Raw genomic sequence first — 24,989 nt, forward strand, 5'->3', positions numbered from 1 at the left:
ACACCCCCTACACGAAGCCTTGTGATATAATAGTGCACACTCCCTACACGAAGCCTTGTTATATAATAGTTCACACCCCCTACACGAAGCCTTGTGATGTAACAGTGCACCCCCCTACACGAAGCCTTGTGATATAACAGTGCACACCCCCTACACGAAGCCTTGTGATATAATAGTGCACACCCCCCTACACGAAGCCTTGTGATATAACAGTGCACACCCCCCTACACGAAGCCTTGTGATATAATAGTGCACACCCCCTACACGAAGCCTTGTGATATAATAGTTCACACTCCCTACACGAAGCCTTGTGATGTAACAGTGCACCCCCCTACACGAAGCCTTGTGATATAATAGTGCACACCCCCTTCACGAAGCCTTGTGATATAATAGTGCACACCCCCCCTACACAAAGCCTTGTGATATAATAGTGCACCCCCCTACACGAAGCCTTGTGATATAATAGTGCACACCCCCCTACACGAAGCCTTGTGATATAATAGTGCACACCCCCCTACACGAAGCCTTGTGATATAATAGTGCACACCCCACTACACGAAGCCTTGTGATATAATAGTGCACACCCCCTACACGAAGCCTTGTGATATAATAGTGCACCCCTCCTACACGAAGCCTTGTGATATAATAGTGCACCCCTCCTACACGAAGCCTTGTGATGTACAGTAATAGTGCACACCCCCTACACGAAGCCTTGTGATGTAATAGTGCACCCCCTACATGAAGCCTTGTGATGTAATAGTGCACCCCCTACACGAAGCCTTGTGATGTAATAGTGCACCCCCTACATGAAGCCTTGTGATGTAACAGTGCACACCCCCCTACACGAAGCTTTGTGATGTAATAGTGCACCCCCTACATGAAGCCTTGTGATGTAATAGTGCACCCCCTACATGAAGCCTTGTGATGTAATAGTGCACACCCCCTACACGAAGCCTTGTGATATAACAGTGCACACCCCCTACACGAAGCCTTGTGATGTAACAGTGCACATCCCTTACACGAAGCCTTGTGATATAATAGTGCACCCCCCCACCACGAAGCCTTGTGATGTAATAGTGCACACCCCCTACACGAAGCCTTGTGATGTAACAGTGCACCTCCCCTACACGAAGCCTTGTGATGTAACAGTGCACCCCCCTACACGAAGCCTTGTGATATAATAGTGCACACCCCCTTCACGAAGCCTTGTGATATAATAGTGCACACCCCCTACACGAAGCCTTGTGATATAATAGTGCACACCCCCTACAAGAAGCCTTGTGATGAAATAGTGCACACCCCCTACACGAAGCCTTGTGATGTAATAGTGCACACCCCCTACACGAAGCCTTGTGATATAATAGTGCACACCCCCTACATGAAGCCTTGTGATGTAACAGTGCACACCCCCCTACACGAAGCTTTGTGATGTAATAGTGCACCCCCTACATGAAGCCTTGTGATGTAATAGTGCACCCCCTACATGAAGCCTTGTGATGTAATAGTGCACACCCCCTACACGAAGCCTTGTGATATAATAGTGCACACCCCCTACACGAAGCCTTGTGATGAAATAGTGCACACCCCCTACACGAAGCCTTGTGATGTAATAGTGCACACCCCCTACACGAAGCCTTGTGATATAATAGTGCACACCCCCTACACGAAGCTTTGTGATGTAATAGTGCACCCCCTACATGAAGCCTTGTGATGTAATAGTGCACCCCCTACATGAAGCCTTGTGATGTAATAGTGCACACCCCCTACACGAAGCCTTGTGATATAACAGTGCACACACCCTACACGAAGCCTTGTGATGTAACAGTGCACATCCCTTACACGAAGCCTTGTGATATAATAGTGCACCCCCCCACCACGAAGCCTTGTGATGTAATAGTGCACACCCCCTACACGAAGCCTTGTGATGTAACAGTGCACCTCCCCTACACGAAGCCTTGTGATGTAACAGTGCACCCCCCTACACGAAGCCTTGTGATATAATAGTGCACACCCCCTTCACGAAGCCTTGTGATATAATAGTGCACACCCCCTACACGAAGCCTTGTGATATAATAGTGCACCCCTCCTACACGAAGCCTTGTGATATAATAGTGCACCCCTCCTACACGAAGCCTTGTGATGTACAGTAATAGTGCACACCCCCTACACGAAGCCTTGTGATGTAATAGTGCACCCCCTACATGAAGCCTTGTGATGTAATAGTGCACCCCCTACACGAAGCCTTGTGATGTAATAGTGCACCCCCTACATGAAGCCTTGTGATGTAACAGTGCACACCCCCCTACACGAAGCTTTGTGATGTAATAGTGCACCCCCTACATGAAGCCTTGTGATGTAATAGTGCACCCCCTACATGAAGCCTTGTGATGTAATAGTGCACACCCCCTACACGAAGCCTTGTGATATAACAGTGCACACCCCCTACACGAAGCCTTGTGATGTAACAGTGCACATCCCTTACACGAAGCCTTGTGATATAATAGTGCACCCCCCCACCACGAAGCCTTGTGATGTAATAGTGCACACCCCCTACACGAAGCCTTGTGATGTAACAGTGCACCTCCCCTACACGAAGCCTTGTGATGTAACAGTGCACCCCCCTACACGAAGCCTTGTGATATAATAGTGCACACCCCCTTCACGAAGCCTTGTGATATAATAGTGCACACCCCCTACACGAAGCCTTGTGATATAATAGTGCACACCCCCTACACGAAGCCTTGTGATGAAATAGTGCACACCCCCTACACGAAGCCTTGTGATATAATAGTGCACACCCCCTACACGAAGCCTTGTGATATAATAGTGCACACCCCCTACATGAAGCCTTGTGATATAATAGTGCACACCCCCCTACACGAAGCCTTGTGATATAATAGTGCACACCCCCTACACGAAGCCTTGTGATGTAACAGTGCACATCCCCTACACGAAGCCTTGTGATATAATAGTGCACCCCCTACACGAAGCCTTGTGATATAATAGTGCACACCCCCCCTACACGAAGCCTTGTGATATAATAGTGCACACCCCCTACACGAAGACTTGTGATATAACAGTGCACATCCCCTACACGAAGCCTTGTGATATAATAGTGCACCCCCCCTACACGAAGCCTTGTGATGTACAGTAATAGTGCACACCCCCTACACGAAGCCTTGTGATGTAACAGTGCACCCCCCTACACGAAGCCTTGTGATGTAACAATGCACCCCCCTACACGAAGCCTTGTGATATAATAGTGCACACCCCCTACACAAAGCCTTGTGATGTAATAGTGCACCCCCCTACACGAAGCCTTGTGATATAATAGTGCACACCCCCTACATGAAGCCTTGTGATATAACAGTGCACACCCCCTACACGAAGCCTTGTGATATAATAGTGCATACACCCCCTACACGAAGCCTTGTGATATAATAGTGCACACCCCCTACACGAAGCCTTGTGATATAACAGTGCACACCCCCTACACGAAGCCTTGTGATGTAACAGTGCACACCCCCTACACGAAGCCTTGTGATATAATAGTGCACCCCCCCTACACGAAGCCTTGTGATGTAATAGTGCACACCCCCTACACAAAGCCTTGTGATGTAACAGTGCACCCCCCTACACGAAGCCTTGTGATATAACAGTGCACACCCCCTACACGAAGCCTTGTGATATAATAGTGCACACCCCCTACACGAAGCCTTGTTATATAATAGTTCACACCACCTACACGAAGCCTTGTGATGAAATAGTGCACACCCCCTACACGAAGCTTTGTGATATAATAGTGCACACCCCCTACACGAAGCCTTGTGATATAATAGTGCACACCCCCTACACGAAGCCTTGTGATATAATAGTGCACACCCCCTACATGAAGCCTTGTGATATAATAGTGCACACCCCCCCTACATGAAGCCTTGTGATATAATAGTGCACACCCCCTACACGAAGCCTTGTGATGTAACAGTGCACATCCCCTACACGGAGCCTTGTGATATAACACTGCACACCCCCTACACGAAGCCTTGTGATATAATAGTGCACACCCCCCCTACACGAAGCCTTGTGATATAATAGTGCACACCCCCTACACGAAGACTTGTGATATAACAGTGCACATCCCCTACACGAAGCCTTGTGATATAATAGTGCACCCCCCCTACACGAAGCCTTGTGATGTAACAGTGCACCCCCCTACACGAAGCCTTGTGATGTAACAATGCACCCCCCCTACACGAAGCCTTGTGATATAATAGTGCACACACCCCCTACACGAAGCCTTGTGATATAATAGTGCACACCCCCTAGACGAAGCCTTGTGATATAACAGTGCACATCCCCTACACGAAGCCTTGTGATATAATAGTGCACCCCCCTACACGAAGCCTTGTGATGTAATAGTGCACACCCCCTACACGAAGCCTTGTGATGTAACAGTGCACCCCCCTACACGAAGCCTTGTGATGTAACAGTGCACCCCCCCTACACGAAGCCTTGTGATGTAATAGTGCACCCCCCTACACGAAGCCTTGTGATATAACAGTGCACACCCCCTACACGAAGCCTTGTGATATAATAGTGCACCCCCTACACGAAGCCTTGTGATATAATAGTGCACCCCTCCTACACGAAGCCTTGTGATGTAATAGTGCACCCCCCTACACGAAGCCTTGTGATGTAATAGTGCACCCCCCTACACGAAGCCTTGTGATGTAATAGTGCACCCCCTACACGAAGCCTTGTGATGTAATAGTGCACCCCCCCCTACACGAAGCCTTGTGATGTAACAGTGCACCCCCCCTACACGAAGCCTTGTGATGTAATAGTGCACCCCCCCTACACGAAGCCTTGTGATGTAATAGTGCACACACCCCCTACACGAAGCCTTGTGATGTAATAGTGCACACCCCCCCTACACGAAGCCTTGTGATGTAACAGTGCACCCCCCCTACACGAAGCCTTGTGATGTAATAGTGCACCCCCCCTACACGAAGCCTTGTGATGTAACAGTGCACCCCCCCTACACGAAGCCTTGTGATATAATAGTGCACCCCCCCTACACGAAGCCTTGTGATGTAACAGTGCACACCCCCCTACACGAAGCCTTGTGATGTAATAGTGCACCCCCCCTACACGAAGCCTTGTGATGTAATAGTGCACCCCCTACACGAAGCCTTGTGATGTAATAGTGCACCCCCCTACACGAAGCCTTGTGATGTAATAGTGCACCCCCCTACACGAAGCCTTGTGATGTAACAGTGCACCCCCCTACACGAAGCCTTGTGATGTAACAGTGCACCCCCCTACACGAAGCCTTGTGATATAATAGTGCACCCCCCTACACGAAGCCTTGTGATATAATAGTGCACCCCCCCTACACGAAGCCTTGTGATATAATAGTGCACACACCCCCTACACGAAGCCTTGTGATGTAATAGTGCACCCCCCTACACGAAGCCTTGTGATGTAACAGTGCACCCCCCTACACGAAGCCTTGTGATGTAATAGTGCACACCCTACACGAAGCCTTGTGATATAATAGTGCACCCCCTACACGAAGCCTTGTGATGTAATAGTGCACCCCCCCTACACGAAGCCTTGTGATATAATAGTGCACCCCCTACACGAAGCCTTGTGATGTAATAGTGCACACCCCCCCTACACGAAGCCTTGTGATGTAACAGTGCACCCCCCCTACACGAAGCCTTGTGATGTAATAGTGCACACCCCCCCTACACGAAGCCTTGTGATATAACAGTGCACCCCTCCTACACGAAGCCTTGTGATATAATAGTGCACCCCCTACACGAAGCCTTGTGATGTAATAGTGCACACCCCCCTACACGAAGCCTTGTGATATAACAGTGCACACCCCCTACACGAAGCCTTGTGATGTAATAGTGCACCCCCTACACGAAGCCTTGTGATATAACAGTGCACCCCCCCTACACGAAGCCTTGTGATGTAACAGTGCACCCCCCCTACACGAAGCCTTGTGATGTAATAGTGCACCCCCTACACGAAGCCTTGTGATGTGACAGTGCACACCCCCCTACACGAAGCCTTGTGATGTGACAGTGCACCCCCTACACGAAGCCTTGTGATGTGACAGTGCACACCCCCCTACACGAAGCCTTGTGATGTGACAGGGCACACCCCCCTACACGAAGCCTTGTGATGTAACAGTGCACCCCCTACACGAAGCCTTGTGATGTAACAGTGCACCCCCCCCTACACGAAGCCTTGTGATGTAATAGTGCACCCCCCCTACACGAAGCCTTGTGATGTAACAGTGCACCCCCCCTACACGAAGCCTTGTGATGTAATAGTGCACCCCCCTACACGAAGCCTTGTGATGTAATAGTGCACCCCCCTACACGAAGCCTTGTGATGTAACAGTGCACCCCCCCTACACGAAGCCTTGTGATGTAATAGTGCACCCCCCTACACGAAGCCTTGTGATGTAATAGTGCACCCCCCCCTACACGAAGCCTTGTGATGTAATAGTGCACCCCCCCCTACACGAAGCCTTGTGATGTAACAGTGCACCCCCCCTACACGAAGCCTTGTGATGTGACAGTGCACCCCCCCTACACGAAGCCTTGTGATGTAATAGTGCACCCCCCTACACGAAGCCTTGTGATGTGACAGTGCACCCCCCCTACACGAAGCCTTGTGATGTAATAGTGCACCCCCTTACACGAAGCCTTGTGATGTAACAGTGCACCCCCCCTACACGAAGCCTTGTGATGTAATAGTGCACCCCCCCTACACGAAGCCTGGTGATGTGACAGTGCACGTCCCATCTCCCTGGCATGGCGTTGCGCCTCCTACCTGACGCCTGCACCTCCATGATGTACTGGTGCAGATCCTGGCCCTGCTGGATCACTTCGAACGTCATGTTGTTGGTGGCGAGCTTGCGCTCCGTGTGCCGCTGCAGGCGCTGCTCCGCCAGGCTCAGGTCCTCCGTGTTGAAGTCGTTCATTTGTCGGAGCAGATCTTCATTCCACGCGTCCAGCTCGGCCGTCACCTGGCGTCACAAGGAGATGGACACAGCTTAGCAGGGTGGCTGTGTAATGCAGGATTAACTCACTATAACGCAGGCACCCTGCGTATAATGCAGGCTCCCTACATAGAAGCAGACTCAGTATAAGGACGCCTCACTCAGTATAATGCAGACTCACTCAGTACAAGGACATCTCACTCAGTATAAGGACATCTCACTCAATGGAAGGCGCTCTTATTCAGTACAGGGCCAGGGAATCCCATTCATTAGGAGGGCAGTGTCACTTGCTGGAAGGCATTATCACTAAGTATAGGCCTCACCGCTGCCTGCAAAGTGAGTGCTCCCTTGAAGCCTGTGCGGGGCTGCACTCCTTATAGCTGAGGAACTCTGTCCTTTTATTACTCATCATAACACCCTAATTAACTCGCTCATAATACAGCCTCACTCACTGACATACACTCATTAACATAGCCTCACTCACTGACATACACTCTTAACATAGCTTCACTCACTGACATACACTCTTAATATAGCCTCACTCACTGATGCATAGTCACTCATTAACATAGCCTCACTCACTGACATACACTCATTAACATAGCCTCACTCACTGACGGTCACTCATTAACATAGCCTCACTCACTGACATACACTCATTAACATAGCCTCACTCACTGACTGTCACTCATTAACATAGCCTCACTCACTGACAGTCACTCATTAACATAGCCTCACTCACTGACAGTCACTCACTAACACAGCCTCACTCACTGACATACACTCATTAACATAGCCTCACTCACTGACAGTCACTCATTAACATAGCCTCACTCACTGACAGCAGTCACTCATTAACATAGCCTCACTCACTGACATACACTCATTAACATAGCCTCACTCACTGACAGTCACTCATTAACATAGCCTCCCTCACTGACAGACAGTCACTCATTAACATAATAGCCCCACTCACTGAAGAACAGTCATTAACATAATAGCCTCACTCACTGAAGGACAGTCATTAACATAGCCCCACTCACTGATGGACTCATTAACATAACGAGAGATGAAAAAAGACAACAGTTGACAATGACAATAAACGGACAGGAGACCGCTGAGCCTCAGTCTGTTCCTTCCCTAATAACGACCTATGTGACCTGTTATTTCTCTATCTGTGACAGCCTTTTGTGGCTCAATGTATCTTTTATTTCCTCTGTGGTATATGCCTCTGCTGGAAAGCTGCTCCACGCATGTACTACCTGTTCAGGGAAGAAGGAGTAATTATCTAATTCCTGACCGCATTCCCCTTCTTGTTAAAATGAGATTGATGCCACGTGTAACATGTTAAGTGTCACATTTATAGTGTGTGTTTCTGTGAGCTGAATTCTCCTATCAATTGCAACACAACTTAAAATCTAATTAACTATTTGGTATTTTTCTGAGTAGATTAGGCAGACCCCTCCCTTCATTGTTAGTCAAATGCGTGTGTTCAGAGTATTTAAGGCAGTCTGTCTTGGCTGTGTGTCCCATCCTAAGTGGCACACTTAACATGTCTGTAGAGTTCATTTTGAAGGTGAAGATTAGAGGAAGATCTGGACTCTGAAAAACAACAACAACTTTGCAACTGTGAGACATTCACTTTCTAAATGCTGTGATTATTTGTACACGTTTATCCTCCAGTACCTGGGAAGTCTCTCCTCCTGCATCTCACTGTGCCCTCCCTACTGCTTTTTCTGTTTACTGTTTTCTCACTCCTTTGTGGACATCTTTGTTCTCTCCAACTTCCCCACTGCACCATTATTTACACACCTCTCTCCCAACAACTTCTTTACCTCTCAATAAAAAAACACCCACACAAATCCTGGCACAGGGTCACAGAACATCGGTGCTGCTCCTGTGTGTGAGGAGCGGTGAGAACCTGGCACAGGGTCACAGAACATCGCTGCTGCTGCTGCTGCTCCTGTGCGCGTGAGAAGCGGTGAGAACCTGGCACAGGGTTACAGAACATCGCTGCTGCTCCTGTGTGTGAGGAGCGGTGAGAACCTGGCACAGGGTTACAGAACATCGCTGCTGCTCCTGTGTGTGAGGAGCGGTGAGAACCTGGCACAGGGTCACAGAACATCGCTGCTGCTCCTGTGCGCGTGAGGAGCGGTGAGAACCTGGCACAGGGTCACAGAACATCGCTGCTGCTCCTGTGCGTGTGAGGAGCGGTGAGAACCTGGCACAGGGTCACAGAACATCGCTGCTGCTGCTCCTGTGTGTGAGGAGCAGTGAGGACCTGGCACAGGGTCACAGAACATCGCTGCTGCTGCTCCTGTGCGCGTGAGGAGCGGTGAGAACCTGGCACAGGGTTACAGAACATCGCTGCTGCTCCTGTGCGCGTGAGGAGCGGTGAGAACCTGGCACAGGGTCAAAGAACATCGCTGCTGCTGCTCCTGTGAGGAGCGGTGAGGACCTGGCACAGGGTCACAGAACATCGCTGCTGCTCCTGTGCGCGTGAGGAGCGGTGAGAACCTGGCACAGGGTCACAGAACATCGCTGCTGCTCCTGTGCGAGTGAGCAGCGGTGAGAACCTGGCACAGGGTCACAAAACATCGCTGCTGCTCCTGTGCGCGTGAGGAGCGGTGAGAACCTGGCACAGGGTCACAGAACATCGCTGCTGCTCCTGTGCGAGTGAGCAGCGGTGAGAACCTGGCACAGGGTCACAAAACATCGCTGCTGCTCCTGTGCGCGTGAGGAGCGGTGAGGACCTGGCACAGGGTCACAGAACATCGCTGCTGCTGCTCCTGTGAGAGTGAGGAGCGGTGAGAACCTGGCACAGGGTCACAGAACATCGCTGATGCTCCTGTGCGCGTGAGGAGCGGTGAGAACCTGGCACAGGGTCACAGAACATCGCTGCTGCTCCTGTGTGTGAGGAGCAGTGAGAACCTGGCACAGGGTCACAGAACATCGCTGCTGCTCCTGTGCGCGTGAGGAGCGGTGAGAACCTGGCACAGGGTCACAGAACATCGCTGCTGCTGCTGCTCCTGTGCGCGTGAGGAGCGGTGAAAACCTGGCACAGGGTCACAGAACATCGCTGCTGCTGCTCCTGTGCGCGTGAGGAGCGGTGAGAACCTGGCACAGGGTCACAGAACATCGCTGCTGCTGCTCCTGTGCGCGTGAGGAGCGGTGAGAACCTGGCACAGGGTCACAGAACATCGCTGCTGCTGCTCCTGTGTGTGTGAGGAGCGGTGAGAACCTGGCACAGGGTCACAGAACATCGCTGCTGCTCCTGTGCGCGTGAGGAGCGGTGAGAACCTGGCACAGGGTCACAGAACATCGCTGCTGCTGCTCCTGTGTGTGAGGAGCGGTGAGGACCTGGCACAGGGTCACAGAACATCGCTGCTGCTCCTGTGTGTGAGGAGCGGTGAGAACCTGGCACAGGGTTACAGAACATCGCTGCTGCTGCTCCTTTGTGCGTGAGGAGCGGTGAGAACCTGGCACAGGGTCACAGAACATCGCTGCTGCTGCTCCTGTGTGTGAGGAGCGGTGAGAACCTGGCACAGGGTTACAGAACATCGCTGCTGCTGCTCCTGTGAGTGAGGAGCGGTGAGAACCTGGCACAGGGTCACAGAACATCGCTGCTGCTCTTGTGCGTGTGAGGAGCGGTGAGAACCTGGCACAGGGTCACAGAACATCGCTGCTGCTCCTGTGCGCGTGAGGAGCGGTGAGAACCTGACACAGGGTCACAGAACATCGCTGCTGCTCCTGTGCGCGTGAGGAGCGGTGAGAACCTGGCACAGGGTCACAGAACATCGCTGCTGCTCCTGTGCGCGTGAGGAGCGGTGAGAACCTGGCACAGGGTCACAGAACATCGCTGCTGCTCCTGTGCGTGTGAGGAGCGGTGAGAACCTGGCACAGGGTCACAGAACATCGCTGCTGCTGCTCCTGTGTGTGAGGAGCGGTGAGGACCTGGCACAGGGTCACAGAACATCGCTGCTGCTGCTCCTGTGCGCGTGAGGAGCGGTGAGAACCTGGCACAGGGTTACAGAACATCGCTGCTGCTCCTGTGTGTGAGGAGCGGTGAGAACCTGGCACAGGGTCACAGAACATCGCTGCTGCTCCTGTGTGTGAGGAGCGGTGAGAACCTGGCACAGGGTTACAGAACATCGCTGCTGCTCCTGTGTGTGAGGAGCGGTGAGAACCTGGCACAGGGTCACAGAACATCGCTGCTGCTCCTGTGTGTGAGGTGCGGTGAGGACCTGGCACAGGGTCACAGAACATCGCTGCTGCTCCTGTGCGTGTGAGGAGCGGTGAGAACCTGGCACAGGGTCACAGAACATCGCTGCTGCTCCTGTGTGTGAGGTGCGGTGAGGACCTGGCACAGGGTTACAGAACATCGCTGCTGCTCCTGTGTGTGTGAGGTGCGGTGAGGACCTGGCACAGGGTCACAGAACATCGCTGCTGCTCCTGTGTGTGAGGAGCGGTGAGGACCTGGCACAGGGTTACAGAACATCGCTGCTGCTCCTGTGTGTGTGAGGAGCGGTGAGAACCTGGCACAGGGTCACAGAACATCGCTGCTGCTGCTCCTGTGTGTGAGGAGCGGTGAGGACCTGGCACAGGGTCACAGAACATCGCTGCTGCTCCTGTGTGTGAGGAGCGGTGAGAACCTGGCACAGGGTCACAGAACATCGCTGCTGCTGCTCCTGTGCGTGTGAGGAGCGGTGAGAACCTGGCACAGGGTCACAGAACATCGCTGCTGCTCCTGTGCGTGAGGAGCGGTGAGAACCTGGCATAGGGTCACAGAACATCGCTGCTGCTCCTGTGTGTGAGGAGCGGTAAGGACCTGGCACAGGGTCACAGAACATCGCTGCTGCTGCTCCTGTGCGCGTGAGGAGCGGTGAGGACCTGGCACAGTGTCACAGAACATCGCTGCTGCTCCTGTGTGTGTGAGGAGCGGTGAGAACCTGGCACAGGGTCACAGAAGATCGCTGCTGCTGCTGCTCCTGTGTGTGAGGAGCGGTGAGAACCTGGCACAGGGTCACAGAACATCGCTGCTGCTGCTCCTGTGCGCGTGAGGAGCGGTGAGGACCTGGCACAGGGTTACAGAACATCGCTGCTGCTGCTCCTGTGTGTGAGGAGCGGTGAGAACCTGGCACAGGGTTACAGAACATCGCTGCTGCTGCTCCTGTGCGAGTGAGGAGCGGTGAGAACCTGGCACAGGGTCACAGAACATCGCTGCTGCTGCTCCTGTGCGTGTGATGAGCGGTGAGAACCTGGCACAGGGTCACAGAACATCGCTGCTGCTGCTCCTGTGCGAGTGAGGAGCGGTGAGAACCTGGCACAGGGTCACAGAACATCGCTGCTGCTGCTCCTGTGTGTGAGGAGCGGTGAGAACCTGGCACAGGGTTACAGAACATCGCTGCTGCTGCTCCTGTGCGTGTGAGGAGCGGTGAGAACCTGGCACAGGGTCACAGAACATCGCTGCTGCTCCTGTGCGTGTGAGGAGCGGTGAGAACCTGGCACAGGGTCACAGAACATCGCTGCTGCTCCTGTGCGCGTGAGGAGCGGTGAGAACCTGACACAGGGTCACAGAACATCGCTGCTGCTCCTGTGCGCGTGAAGAGCGGTGAGAACCTGGTACAGGGTCACAGAACATCGCTGCTGCTCCTGTGCGTGTGAGGAGCGGTGAGAACCTGGCACAGGGTCACAGAACATCGCTGCTGCTGCTCCTGTGTGTGAGGAGCGGTGAGGACCTGGCACAGGGTCACAGAACATCGCTGCTGCTGCTCCTGTGCGCGTGAGGAGCGGTGAGAACCTGGCACAGGGTTACAGAACATCGCTGCTGCTCCTGTGTGTGAGGAGCGGTGAGAACCTGGCACAGGGTCACAGAACATCGCTGCTGCTCCTGTGTGTGAGGTGCGGTGAGGACCTGGCACAGGGTCACAGAACATCGCTGCTGCTCCTGTGCGTGTGAGGAGCGGTGAGAACCTGGCACAGGGTCACAGAACATCGCTGCTGCTCCTGTGTGTGAGGTGCTGTGAGGACCTGGCACAGGGTTACAGAAAATCGCTGCTGCTGCTCCTGTGTGTGTGAGGTGCGGTGAGGACCTGGCACAGGGTCACAGAACATCGCTGCTGCTCCTGTGTGTGAGGAGCGGTGAGGACCTGGCACAGGGTTACAGAACATCGCTGCTGCTCCTGTGTGTGTGAGGAGCGGTGAGAACCTGGCACAGGGTCACAGAACATCGCTGCTGCTGCTCCTGTGTGTGAGGAGCGGTGAGGACCTGGCACAGGGTCACAGAACATCGCTGCTGCTCCTGTGTGTGAGGAGCGGTGAGAACCTGGCACAGGGTCACAGAACATCGCTGCTGCTGCTCCTGTGCATGTGAGGAGCGGTGAGAACCTGGCACAGGGTCACAGAACATCGCTGCTGCTCCTGTGCGTGAGGAGCGGTGAGAACCTGGCATAGGGTCACAGAACATCGCTGCTGCTCCTGTGTGTGAGGAGCGGTAAGGACCTGGCACAGGGTCACAGAACATCGCTGCTGCTGCTCCTGTGTGCGTGAGGAGCGGTGAGGACCTGGCACAGGGTCACAGAACATCGCTGCTGCTCCTGTGTGTGTGAGGAGCGGTGAGAACCTGGCACAGGGTCACAGAACATCGCTGCTGCTGCTGCGTGTGAGGAGCGGTGAGAACCTGGCACAGGGTCACAGAACATCGCTGCTGCTGCGTGTGCGGAGAGGTGAGGACCTGGCACAGGGTCACAGAACATCGCTGCTGCTGCTCCTGTGCGCGTGAGGAGCGGTGAGGACCTGGCACAGGGTCACAGAACATCGCTGCTGCTGCTCCTGTGTGTGTGAGGAGCGGTGAGAACCTGGCACAGGGTCACAGAAGATCGCTGCTGCTCCTGTGTGTGTGAGGAGCAGTGAGGACCTGGCACAGGGTCACAGAAGATCGCTGCTGCTGCTCCTGTGTGTGAGGAGCGGTGAGAACCTGGCACAGGGTCACAGAACATCGCTGCTGCTGCTCCTGTGCGCGTGAGGAGCGGTGAGGACCTGGCACAGGGTTACAGAACATCGCTGCTGCTGCTCCTGTGTGTGAGGAGCGGTGAGAATCTGGCACAGGGTCACAGAACATCGCTGCTGCTCCTGTGTGTGAGGAGCGGTAAGAACCTGGCACAGGGTCACAGAACATCGCTGCTGCTCCTGTGTGTGAGGAGCGGTGAGGACCTGGCACAGGGTCACAGAACATCGCTGCTGCTGCTCCTGTGTGTGAGGTGCGGTGAGAACCTGGCACAGGGTCACAGAACATCGCTGCTGCTGCTCCTGTGTGTGAGGTGCGGTGAGAACCTGGCACAGGGTCACAGAACATCGCTGCTGCTGCTCCTGTGTGTGAGGAGCGGTGAGGACCTGGCACAGGGTCACAGAACATCGCTGCTGCTGCTCCTGTGTGTGAGGTGCGGTGAGAACCTGGCACAGGGTCACAGAACATCGCTGCTGCTGCTACTGCTCCTGTGCGCGTGAGGTGCGGTGAGAACCTGGCACAGGGTCACAGAACATTGCTGCTGCTCCTGTGTGTGAGGAGCGGTGAGGACCTGGCACAGGGTCACAGAACATCGCTGCTGCTGCTCCTGTGTGTGAGGTGCGGTGAGAACCTGGCACAGGGTCACAGAACATCGCTGCTGCTCCTGTGTGTGAGGAGCGGTGAGGACCTGGCACAGGGTCACAGAACATCGCTGCTGCTCCTGTGTGTGAGGAGCGGTGAGGACCTGGCACAGGGTCACAGAACATCGCTGCTGCTCCTGTGTGTGAGGAGTGGTGAGGACCTGGCACAGGGTCACAGAACATCGCTGCTGCTGCTCCTGTGTGTGAGGTGCGGTGAGAACCTGGCACAGGGTCACAGAACATCGCTGCTGCTGCTCCTGTGTGTGAGGAGCGGTGAGAACCTGGCATAGGGTCACAGAACATCGCTGCTGCTCCTGTGTGTGAGGAGCGGTGAGGACCTGGCACAGGGTCACAGAACATCGCTGCTGCTGCTCCTGTGTGTGAGGTGCGGTGAGAACCTGGCACAGGGTCACAGAACATCGCTGCTGCTGCTCCTGTGTATGAGGAGCGGTGAGAACCTGGCACAGGGTCACAGAACATCGCTGCTGCTGCTCCTGTGCGCGTGAGGAGCGGTGAGGACCTGGCACAGGGTTACAGAACATCGCTGCTGCTGCTCCTGTGCGTGTGAGGAGCGGTGAGAACCTGGCACAGGGTCACAGAACATCGCTGCTGCTGCTCCTGTGTGTGAGGAGCGGTGAGAACCTGGCACAGGGTCACAGAACATCGCTGCTGCTGCTCCTGTGTGTGAGGTGCGGTGAGGACCTGGCACAGGGTCACAGAACATCGCTGCTGCTGCTCCTGTGTGTGAGGTGCGGTGAGAACCTGGCACAGGGTCACAGAACATCGCTGCTGCTGCTCCTGTGTGTGAGGTGCGGTGAGAACCTGGCACAGGGTCACAGAACATCGCTGCTGCTGCTCCTGTGTGTGAGGAGCGGTGAGAACCTGGCACAGGGTCACAGAACATCGCTGCTGCTGCTCCTGTGTGTGAGGTGCGGTGAGAACCTGGCACAGGGTCACAGAACATTGCTGCTGCTGCTCCTGTGTGTGAGGAGCGGTGAGAACCTGGCACAGGGTCACAGAACATCGCTGCTGCTCCTGTGTGTGAGGTGCGGTGAGAACCTGGCACAGGGTCACAGAAGATCGCTGCTGCTGCTCCTGTGTGTGAGGAGCGGTGAGAACCTGGCACAGGGTCACAGAACATCGCTGCTGCAGCTCCTGTGCGCGTGAGGAGCGGTGAGGACCTGGCACAGGGTTACAGAACATCGCTGCTGCTGCTGCTCCTGTGTGTGAGGAGCGGTGAGAATCTGGCACAGGGTCACAGAACATCGCTGCTGCTCCTGTGTGTGAGGAGCGGTGAGAACCTGGCACAGGGTCACAGAACATCGCTGCTGCTCCTGTGTGTGAGGAGCGGTGAGGACCTGGCACAGGGTCACAGAACATCGCTGCTGCTGCTCCTGTGTGTGAGGTGCGGTGAGAACCTGGCAGAGGGTCACAGAACATCGCTGCTGCTGCTCCTGTGTGTGAGGTGCGGTGAGAACCTGGCACAGGGTCACAGAACATCGCTGCTGCTGCTCCTGTGTGTGAGGAGCGGTGAGGACCTGGCACAGGGTCACAGAACATCGCTGCTGCTGCTCCTGTGTGTGAGGTGCGGTGAGAACCTGGCACAGGGTCACAGAACATCGCTGCTGCTCCTGTGTGTGAGGAGCGGTGAGGACCTGGCACAGGGTCACAGAACATCGCTGCTGCTGCTCCTGTGTGTGAGGTGCGGTGAGAACCTGGCACAGGGTCACAGAACATCGCTGCTGCTCCTGTGTGTGAGGAGCGGTGAGGACCTGGCACAGGGTCACAGAACATCGCTGCTGCTGCTCCTGTGTGTGAGGAGCGGTGAGAACCTGGCACAGGGTCACAGAACATCACTGCTGCTGCTCCTGTGTGTGAGGTGCGGTGAGAACCTGGCACAGGGTCACAGAACATCGCTGCTGCTCCTGTGTGTGAGGAGTGGTGAGGACCTGGCACAGGGTCACAGAACATCGCTGCTGCTGCTCCTGTGTGTGAGGAGCGGTGAGAACCTGGCATAGGGTCACAGAACATCGCTGCTGCTCCTGTGTGTGAGGAGCGGTGAGGACCTGGCACAGGGTCACAGAACATCGCTGCTGCTGCTCCTGTGTGTGAGGTGCGGTGAGAACCTGGCACAGGGTCACAGAACATCGCTGCTGCTGCTCCTGTGTGTGAGGAGCGGTGAGAACCTGGCACAGGGTCACAGAACATCGCTGCTGCTGCTCCTGTGCGCGTGAGGAGCGGTGAGGACCTGGCACAGGGTTACAGAACATCGCTGCTGCTGCTCCTGTGCGTGTGAGGAGCGGTGAGAACCTGGCACAGGGTCACAGAACATCGCTGCTGCTGCTCCTGTGTGTGAGGAGCGGTGAGAACCTGGCACAGGGTCACAGAACATCGCTGCTGCTGCTCCTGTGTGTGAGGTGCGGTGAGGACCTGGCACAGGGTTACAGAACATCGCTGCTGCTGCTCCTGTGTGTGAGGTGCGGTGAGAACCTGGCACAGGGTCACAGAACATCGCTGCTGCTCCTGTGTGTGAGGAGTGGTGAGGACCTGGCACAGGGTCACAGAACATCGCTGCTGCTGCTCCTGTGTGTGAGGTGCGGTGAGAACCTGGCACAGGGTCACAGAACATCGCTGCTGCTGCTCCTGTGTGTGAGGAGCGGTGAGGACCTGGCACAGGGTCACAGAACATCGCTGCTGCTGCTCCTGTGTGTGAGGAGCGGTGAGAACCTGGCATAGGGTCACAGAACATCGCTGCTGCTCCTGTGTGTGAGGAGCGGTGAGGACCTGGCACAGGGTCACAGAACATCGCTGCTGCTGCTCCTGTGTGTGAGGTGCGGTGAGAACCTGGCACAGGGTCACAGAACATCGCTGCTGCTGCTCCTGTGTGTGAGGAGCGGTGAGAACCTGGCACAGGGTCACAGAACATCGCTGCTGCTGCTCCTGTGCGCGTGAGGAGCGGTGAGGACCTGGCACAGGGTTACAGAACATCGCTGCTGCTGCTCCTGTGCGTGTGAGGAGCGGTGAGAACCTGGCACAGGGTCACAGAACATCGCTGCTGCTGCTCCTGTGTGTGAGGTGCGGTGAGGACCTGGCACAGGGTTACAGAACATCGCTGCTGCTGCTCCTGTGTGTGAGGTGCGGTGAGAACCTGGCACAGGGTCACAGAACATCGCTGCTGCTGCTCCTGTGTGTGAGGAGCGGTGAGGACCTGGCACAGGGTCACAGAACATCGCTGCTGCTGCTCCTGTGTGTGAGGAGCGGTGAGAACCTGGCATAGGGTCACAGAACATCGCTGCTGCTCCTGTGTGTGAGGTGCGGTGAGGACCTGGCACAGGGTCACAGAACATCGCTGCTGCTGCTCCTGTGTGTGAGGTGCGGTGAGAACCTGGCACAGGGTCACAGAACATCGCTGCTGCTCCTGTGTGTGAGGTGCGGTGAGAACCTGGCACAGGGTCACAGAAGATCGCTGCTGCTGCTCCTGTGTGTGAGGAGCGGTGAGAACCTGGCACAGGGTCACAGAACATCGCTGCTGCTGCTCCTGTGCGCGTGAGGAGCGGTGAGGACCTGGCACAGGGTTACAGAACATCGCTGCTGCTGCTGCTCCTGTGTGTGAGGAGCGGTGAGAATCTGGCACAGGGTCACAGAACATCGCTGCTGCTCCTGTGTGTGAGGAGCGGTGAGAACCTGGCACAGGGTCACAGAACATCGCTGCTGCTCCTGTGTGTGAGGAGCGGTGAGGACCTGGCACAGGGTCACAGAACATCGCTGCTGCTGCTCTTGTGTGTGAGGTGCGGTGAGAACCTGGCACAGGGTCACAGAACATCGCTGCTGCTGCTCCTGTGTGTGAGGTGCGGTGAGAACCTGGCACAGGGTCACAGAACATCGCTGCTGCTGCTCCTGTGTGTGAGGAGCGGTGAGGACCTGGCACAGGGTCACAGAACATCGCTGCTGCTGCTCCTGTGTGTGAGGTGCGGTGAGAACCTGGCACAGGGTCACAGAACATCGCTGCTGCTCCTGTGTGTGAGGAGTGGTGAGGACCTGGCACAGGGTCACAGAACATCGCTGCTGCTGCTCCTGTGTGTGAGGAGCGGTGAGAACCTGGCATAGGGTCACAGAACATCGCTGCTGCTCCTGTGTGTGAGGAGCGGTGAGGACCTGGCACAGGGTCACAGAACATCGCTGCTGCTGCTCCTGTGTGTGAGGTGCGGTGAGAACCTGGCACAGGGTCACAGAACATCGCTGCTGCTGCTCCTGTGTGTGAGGAGCGGTGAGAACCTGGCACAGGGTCACAGAACATCGCTGCTGCTGCTCCTGTGCGCGTGAGGAGCGGTGAGGACCTGGCACAGGGTTACAGAACATCGCTGCTGCTGCTCCTGTGCGTGTGAGGAGCGGTGAGAACCTGGCACAGGGTCACAGAACATCGCTGCTGCTGCTCCTGTGTGTGAGGAGCGGTGAGAACCTGGCACAGGGTCACAGAACATCGCTGCTGCTGCTCCTGTGTGTGAGGTGCGGTGAGGACCTGGCACAGGGTTACAGAACATCGCTGCTGCTGCTCCTGTGTGTGAGGTGCGGTGAGAACCTGGCACAGGGTCACAGAACATCGCTGCTGCTCCTGTGTGTGAGGAGTGGTGAGGACCTGGCACAGGGTCACAGAACATCGCTGCTGCTGCTCCTGTGTGTGAGGTGCGGTGAGAACCTGGCACAGGGTCACAGAACATCGCTGCTGCTGCTCCTGTGTGTGAGGAGCGGTGAGGACCTGGCACAGGGTCACAGAACATCGCTGCTGCTGCTCCTGTGTGTGAGGAGCGGTGAGAACCTGGCATAGGGTCACAGAACATCGCTGCTGCTCCTGTGTGTGAGGTGCGGTGAGAACCTGGCACAGGGTCACAGAACATCGCTGCTGCTGCTCCTGTGTGTGAGGTGCGGTGAGAACCTGGCACAGGGTCACAGAACATCGCTGCTGCTCCTGTGTGTGAGGTGCGGTGAGAACCTGGCACAGGGTCACAGAAGATCGCTGCTGCTGCTCCTGTGTGTGAGGAGCGGTGAGAACCTGGCACAGGGTCACAGAACATCGCTGCTGCTGCTCCTGTGCGCGTGAGGAGCGGTGAGGACCTGGCACAGGGTTACAGAACATCGCTGCTGCTGCTGCTCCTGTGTGTGAGGAGCGGTGAGAATCTGGCACAGGGTCACAGAACATCGCTGCTGCTCCTGTGTGTGAGGAGCGGTGAGAACCTGGCACAGGGTCACAGAACATCGCTGCTGCTCCTGTGTGTGAGGAGCGGTGAGGACCTGGCACAGGGTCACAGAACATCGCTGCTGCTGCTCTTGTGTGTGAGGTGCGGTGAGAACCTGGCACAGGGTCACAGAACATCGCTGCTGCTGCTCCTGTGTGTGAGGTGCGGTGAGAACCTGGCACAGGGTCACAGAACATCGCTGCTGCTGCTCCTGTGTGTGAGGAGCGGTGAGGACCTGGCACAGGGTCACAGAACATCGCTGCTGCTGCTCCTGTGTGTGAGGTGCGGTGAGAACCTGGCACAGGGTCACAGAACATCGCTGCTGCTCCTGTGTGTGAGGAGCGGTGAGGACCTGGCACAGGGTCACAGAACATCGCTGCTGCTGCTCCTGTGTGTGAGGTGCGGTGAGAACCTGGCACAGGGTCACAGAACATCGCTGCTGCTCCTGTGTGTGAGGAGCGGTGAGGACCTGGCACAGGGTCACAGAACATCGCTGCTGCTGCTCCTGTGTGTGAGGAGCGGTGAGAACCTGGCACAGGGTCACAGAACATCGCTGCTGCTGCTCCTGTGTGTGAGGTGCGGTGAGAACCTGGCACAGGGTCACAGAACATCGCTGCTGCTCCTGTGTGTGAGGAGTGGTGAGGACCTGGCACAGGGTCACAGAACATCGCTGCTGCTGCTCCTGTGTGTGAGGTGCGGTGAGAACCTGGCACAGGGTCACAGAACATCGCTGCTGCTGCTCCTGTGTGTGAGGAGCGGTGAGGACCTGGCACAGGGTCACAGAACATCGCTGCTGCTGCTCCTGTGTGTGAGGAGCGGTGAGAACCTGGCATAGGGTCACAGAACATCGCTGCTGCTCCTGTGTGTGAGGAGCGGTGAGGACCTGGCACAGGGTCACAGAACATCGCTGCTGCTGCTGCTCCTGTGTGTGAGGTGCGGTGAGAACCTGGCACAGGGTCACAGAACATCGCTGCTGCTGCTCCTGTGTGTGAGGAGCGGTGAGAACCTGGCACAGGGTCACAGAACATCGCTGCTGCTGCTCCTGTGCGTGTGAGGAGCGGTGAGAACCTGGCACAGGGTCACAGAACATCGCTGCTGCTGCTGCTCCTGTGTGTGAGGAGCGGTGAGAACCTGGCACAGGGTCACAGAACATCGCTGCTGCTGCTCCTGTGTGTGAGGTGCGGTGAGAACCTGGCACAGGGTCACAGAACATCGCTGCTGCTCCTGTGTGTGAGGAGCGGTGAGGACCTGGCACAGGGTCACAGAACATCGCTGCTGCTGCTCCTGTGTGTGAGGTGCGGTGAGAACCTGGCACAGGGTCACAGAACATCGCTGCTGCTCCTGTGTGTGAGGAGCGGTGAGGACCTGGCACAGGGTCACAGAACATCGCTGCTGCTGCTCCTGTGTGTGAGGAGCGGTGAGAACCTGGCACAGGGTCACAGAACATCGCTGCTGCTGCTCCTGTGTGTGAGGTGCGGTGAGAACCTGGCACAGGGTCACAGAACATCGCTGCTGCTGCTCCTGTGTGTGAGGAGCGGTGAGGACCTGGCACAGGGTCACAGAACATCGCTGCTGCTGCTCCTGTGTGTGAGGTGCGGTGAGAACCTGGCACAGGGTCACAGAACATTGCTGCTGCTCCTGTGTGTGAGGAGCGGTGAGGACCTGGCACAGGGTCACAGAACATCGCTGCTGCTGCTCCTGTGTGTGAGGTGCGGTGAGAACCTGGCACAGGGTCACAGAACATCGCTGCTGCTCCTGTGTGTGAGGAGCGGTGAGGACCTGGCACAGGGTCACAGAACATCGCTGCTGCTGCTCCTGTGTGTGAGGAGCGGTGAGAACCTGGCACAGGGTCACAGAACATCGCTGCTGCTGCTCCTGTGTGTGAGGTGCGGTGAGAACCTGGCACAGGGTCACAGAACATCGCTGCTGCTCCTGTGTGTGAGGAGTGGTGAGGACCTGGCACAGGGTCACAGAACATCGCTGCTGCTGCTCCTGTGTGTGAGGTGCGGTGAGAACCTGGCACAGGGTCACAGAACATCGCTGCTGCTGCTCCTGTGTGTGAGGAGCGGTGAGAACCTGGCATAGGGTCACAGAACATCGCTGCTGCTCCTGTGTGTGAGGAGCGGTGAGGACCTGGCACAGGGTCACAGAACATCGCTGCTGCTGCTCCTGTGTGTGAGGTGCGGTGAGAACCTGGCACAGGGTCACAGAACATCGCTGCTGCTGCTCCTGTGTATGAGGAGCGGTGAGAACCTGGCACAGGGTCACAGAACATCGCTGCTGCTGCTCCTGTGCGCGTGAGGAGCGGTGAGGACCTGGCACAGGGTTACAGAACATCGCTGCTGCTGCTCCTGTGCGTGTGAGGAGCGGTGAGAACCTGGCACAGGGTCACAGAACATCGCTGCTGCTGCTCCTGTGTGTGAGGAGCGGTGAGAACCTGGCACAGGGTCACAGAACATCGCTGCTGCTGCTCCTGTGTGTGAGGTGCGGTGAGGACCTGGCACAGGGTCACAGAACATCGCTGCTGCTGCTCCTGTGTGTGAGGTGCGGTGAGAACCTGGCACAGGGTCACAGAACATCGCTGCTGCTGCTCCTGTGTGTGAGGTGCGGTGAGAACCTGGCACAGGGTCACAGAACATCGCTGCTGCTGCTCCTGTGTGTGAGGAGCGGTGAGAACCTGGCACAGGGTCACAGAACATCGCTGCTGCTGCTCCTGTGTGTGAGGTGCGGTGAGAACCTGGCACAGGGTCACAGAACATTGCTGCTGCTGCTCCTGTGTGTGAGGAGCGGTGAGAACCTGGCACAGGGTCACAGAACATCGCTGCTGCTCCTGTGTGTGAGGTGCGGTGAGAACCTGGCACAGGGTCACAGAAGATCGCTGCTGCTGCTCCTGTGTGTGAGGAGCGGTGAGAACCTGGCACAGGGTCACAGAACATCGCTGCTGCAGCTCCTGTGCGCGTGAGGAGCGGTGAGGACCTGGCACAGGGTTACAGAACATCGCTGCTGCTGCTGCTCCTGTGTGTGAGGAGCGGTGAGAATCTGGCACAGGGTCACAGAACATCGCTGCTGCTCCTGTGTGTGAGGAGCGGTGAGAACCTGGCACAGGGTCACAGAACATCGCTGCTGCTCCTGTGTGTGAGGAGCGGTGAGGACCTGGCACAGGGTCACAGAACATCGCTGCTGCTGCTCCTGTGTGTGAGGTGCGGTGAGAACCTGGCAGAGGGTCACAGAACATCGCTGCTGCTGCTCCTGTGTGTGAGGTGCGGTGAGAACCTGGCACAGGGTCACAGAACATCGCTGCTGCTGCTCCTGTGTGTGAGGAGCGGTGAGGACCTGGCACAGGGTCACAGAACATCGCTGCTGCTGCTCCTGTGTGTGAGGTGCGGTGAGAACCTGGCACAGGGTCACAGAACATCGCTGCTGCTCCTGTGTGTGAGGAGCGGTGAGGACCTGGCACAGGGTCACAGAACATCGCTGCTGCTGCTCCTGTGTGTGAGGTGCGGTGAGAACCTGGCACAGGGTCACAGAACATCGCTGCTGCTCCTGTGTGTGAGGAGCGGTGAGGACCTGGCACAGGGTCACAGAACATCGCTGCTGCTGCTCCTGTGTGTGAGGAGCGGTGAGAACCTGGCACAGGGTCACAGAACATCACTGCTGCTGCTCCTGTGTGTGAGGTGCGGTGAGAACCTGGCACAGGGTCACAGAACATCGCTGCTGCTCCTGTGTGTGAGGAGTGGTGAGGACCTGGCACAGGGTCACAGAACATCGCTGCTGCTGCTCCTGTGTGTGAGGAGCGGTGAGAACCTGGCATAGGGTCACAGAACATCGCTGCTGCTCCTGTGTGTGAGGAGCGGTGAGGACCTGGCACAGGGTCACAGAACATCGCTGCTGCTGCTCCTGTGTGTGAGGTGCGGTGAGAACCTGGCACAGGGTCACAGAACATCGCTGCTGCTGCTCCTGTGTGTGAGGAGCGGTGAGAACCTGGCACAGGGTCACAGAACATCGCTGCTGCTGCTCCTGTGCGCGTGAGGAGCGGTGAGGACCTGGCACAGGGTTACAGAACATCGCTGCTGCTGCTCCTGTGCGTGTGAGGAGCGGTGAGAACCTGGCACAGGGTCACAGAACATCGCTGCTGCTGCTCCTGTGTGTGAGGAGCGGTGAGAACCTGGCACAGGGTCACAGAACATCGCTGCTGCTGCTCCTGTGTGTGAGGTGCGGTGAGGACCTGGCACAGGGTTACAGAACATCGCTGCTGCTGCTCCTGTGTGTGAGGTGCGGTGAGAACCTGGCACAGGGTCACAGAACATCGCTGCTGCTCCTGTGTGTGAGGAGTGGTGAGGACCTGGCACAGGGTCACAGAACATCGCTGCTGCTGCTCCTGTGTGTGAGGTGCGGTGAGAACCTGGCACAGGGTCACAGAACATCGCTGCTGCTGCTCCTGTGTGTGAGGAGCGGTGAGGACCTGGCACAGGGTCACAGAACATCGCTGCTGCTGCTCCTGTGTGTGAGGAGCGGTGAGAACCTGGCATAGGGTCACAGAACATCGCTGCTGCTCCTGTGTGTGAGGAGCGGTGAGGACCTGGCACAGGGTCACAGAACATCGCTGCTGCTGCTCCTGTGTGTGAGGTGCGGTGAGAACCTGGCACAGGGTCACAGAACATCGCTGCTGCTGCTCCTGTGTGTGAGGAGCGGTGAGAACCTGGCACAGGGTCACAGAACATCGCTGCTGCTGCTCCTGTGCGCGTGAGGAGCGGTGAGGACCTGGCACAGGGTTACAGAACATCGCTGCTGCTGCTCCTGTGCGTGTGAGGAGCGGTGAGAACCTGGCACAGGGTCACAGAACATCGCTGCTGCTGCTCCTGTGTGTGAGGTGCGGTGAGGACCTGGCACAGGGTTACAGAACATCGCTGCTGCTGCTCCTGTGTGTGAGGTGCGGTGAGAACCTGGCACAGGGTCACAGAACATCGCTGCTGCTGCTCCTGTGTGTGAGGTGCGGTGAGAACCTGGCACAGGGTCACAGAACATCGCTGCTGCTGCTCCTGTGTGTGAGGAGCGGTGAGAACCTGGCACAGGGTCACAGAACATCG

General features: G+C 56.3%; 1 protein-coding gene across 1 annotated transcript in view; it reads right to left on the reverse strand.

Moving 5' to 3' along the window:
* The window catches only part of LOC142500018 (kalirin-like), a 131,183-nt gene that overhangs the window by 87,610 nt on the left and 18,584 nt on the right, over positions 1-24,989 (reverse strand). Inside the window, exon 4 of the mRNA XM_075610075.1 lies at positions 6,853-7,048. Coding sequence (XP_075466190.1) covers positions 6,853-7,048 — 196 coding nt within the window. The remainder of the gene's footprint in view (positions 1-6,852; positions 7,049-24,989) is intronic.

This window comes from Ascaphus truei, chromosome 7 (genome assembly GCF_040206685.1).
Source record: "Ascaphus truei isolate aAscTru1 chromosome 7, aAscTru1.hap1, whole genome shotgun sequence".
Lineage (NCBI taxonomy): Eukaryota > Metazoa > Chordata > Amphibia > Anura > Ascaphidae > Ascaphus > Ascaphus truei.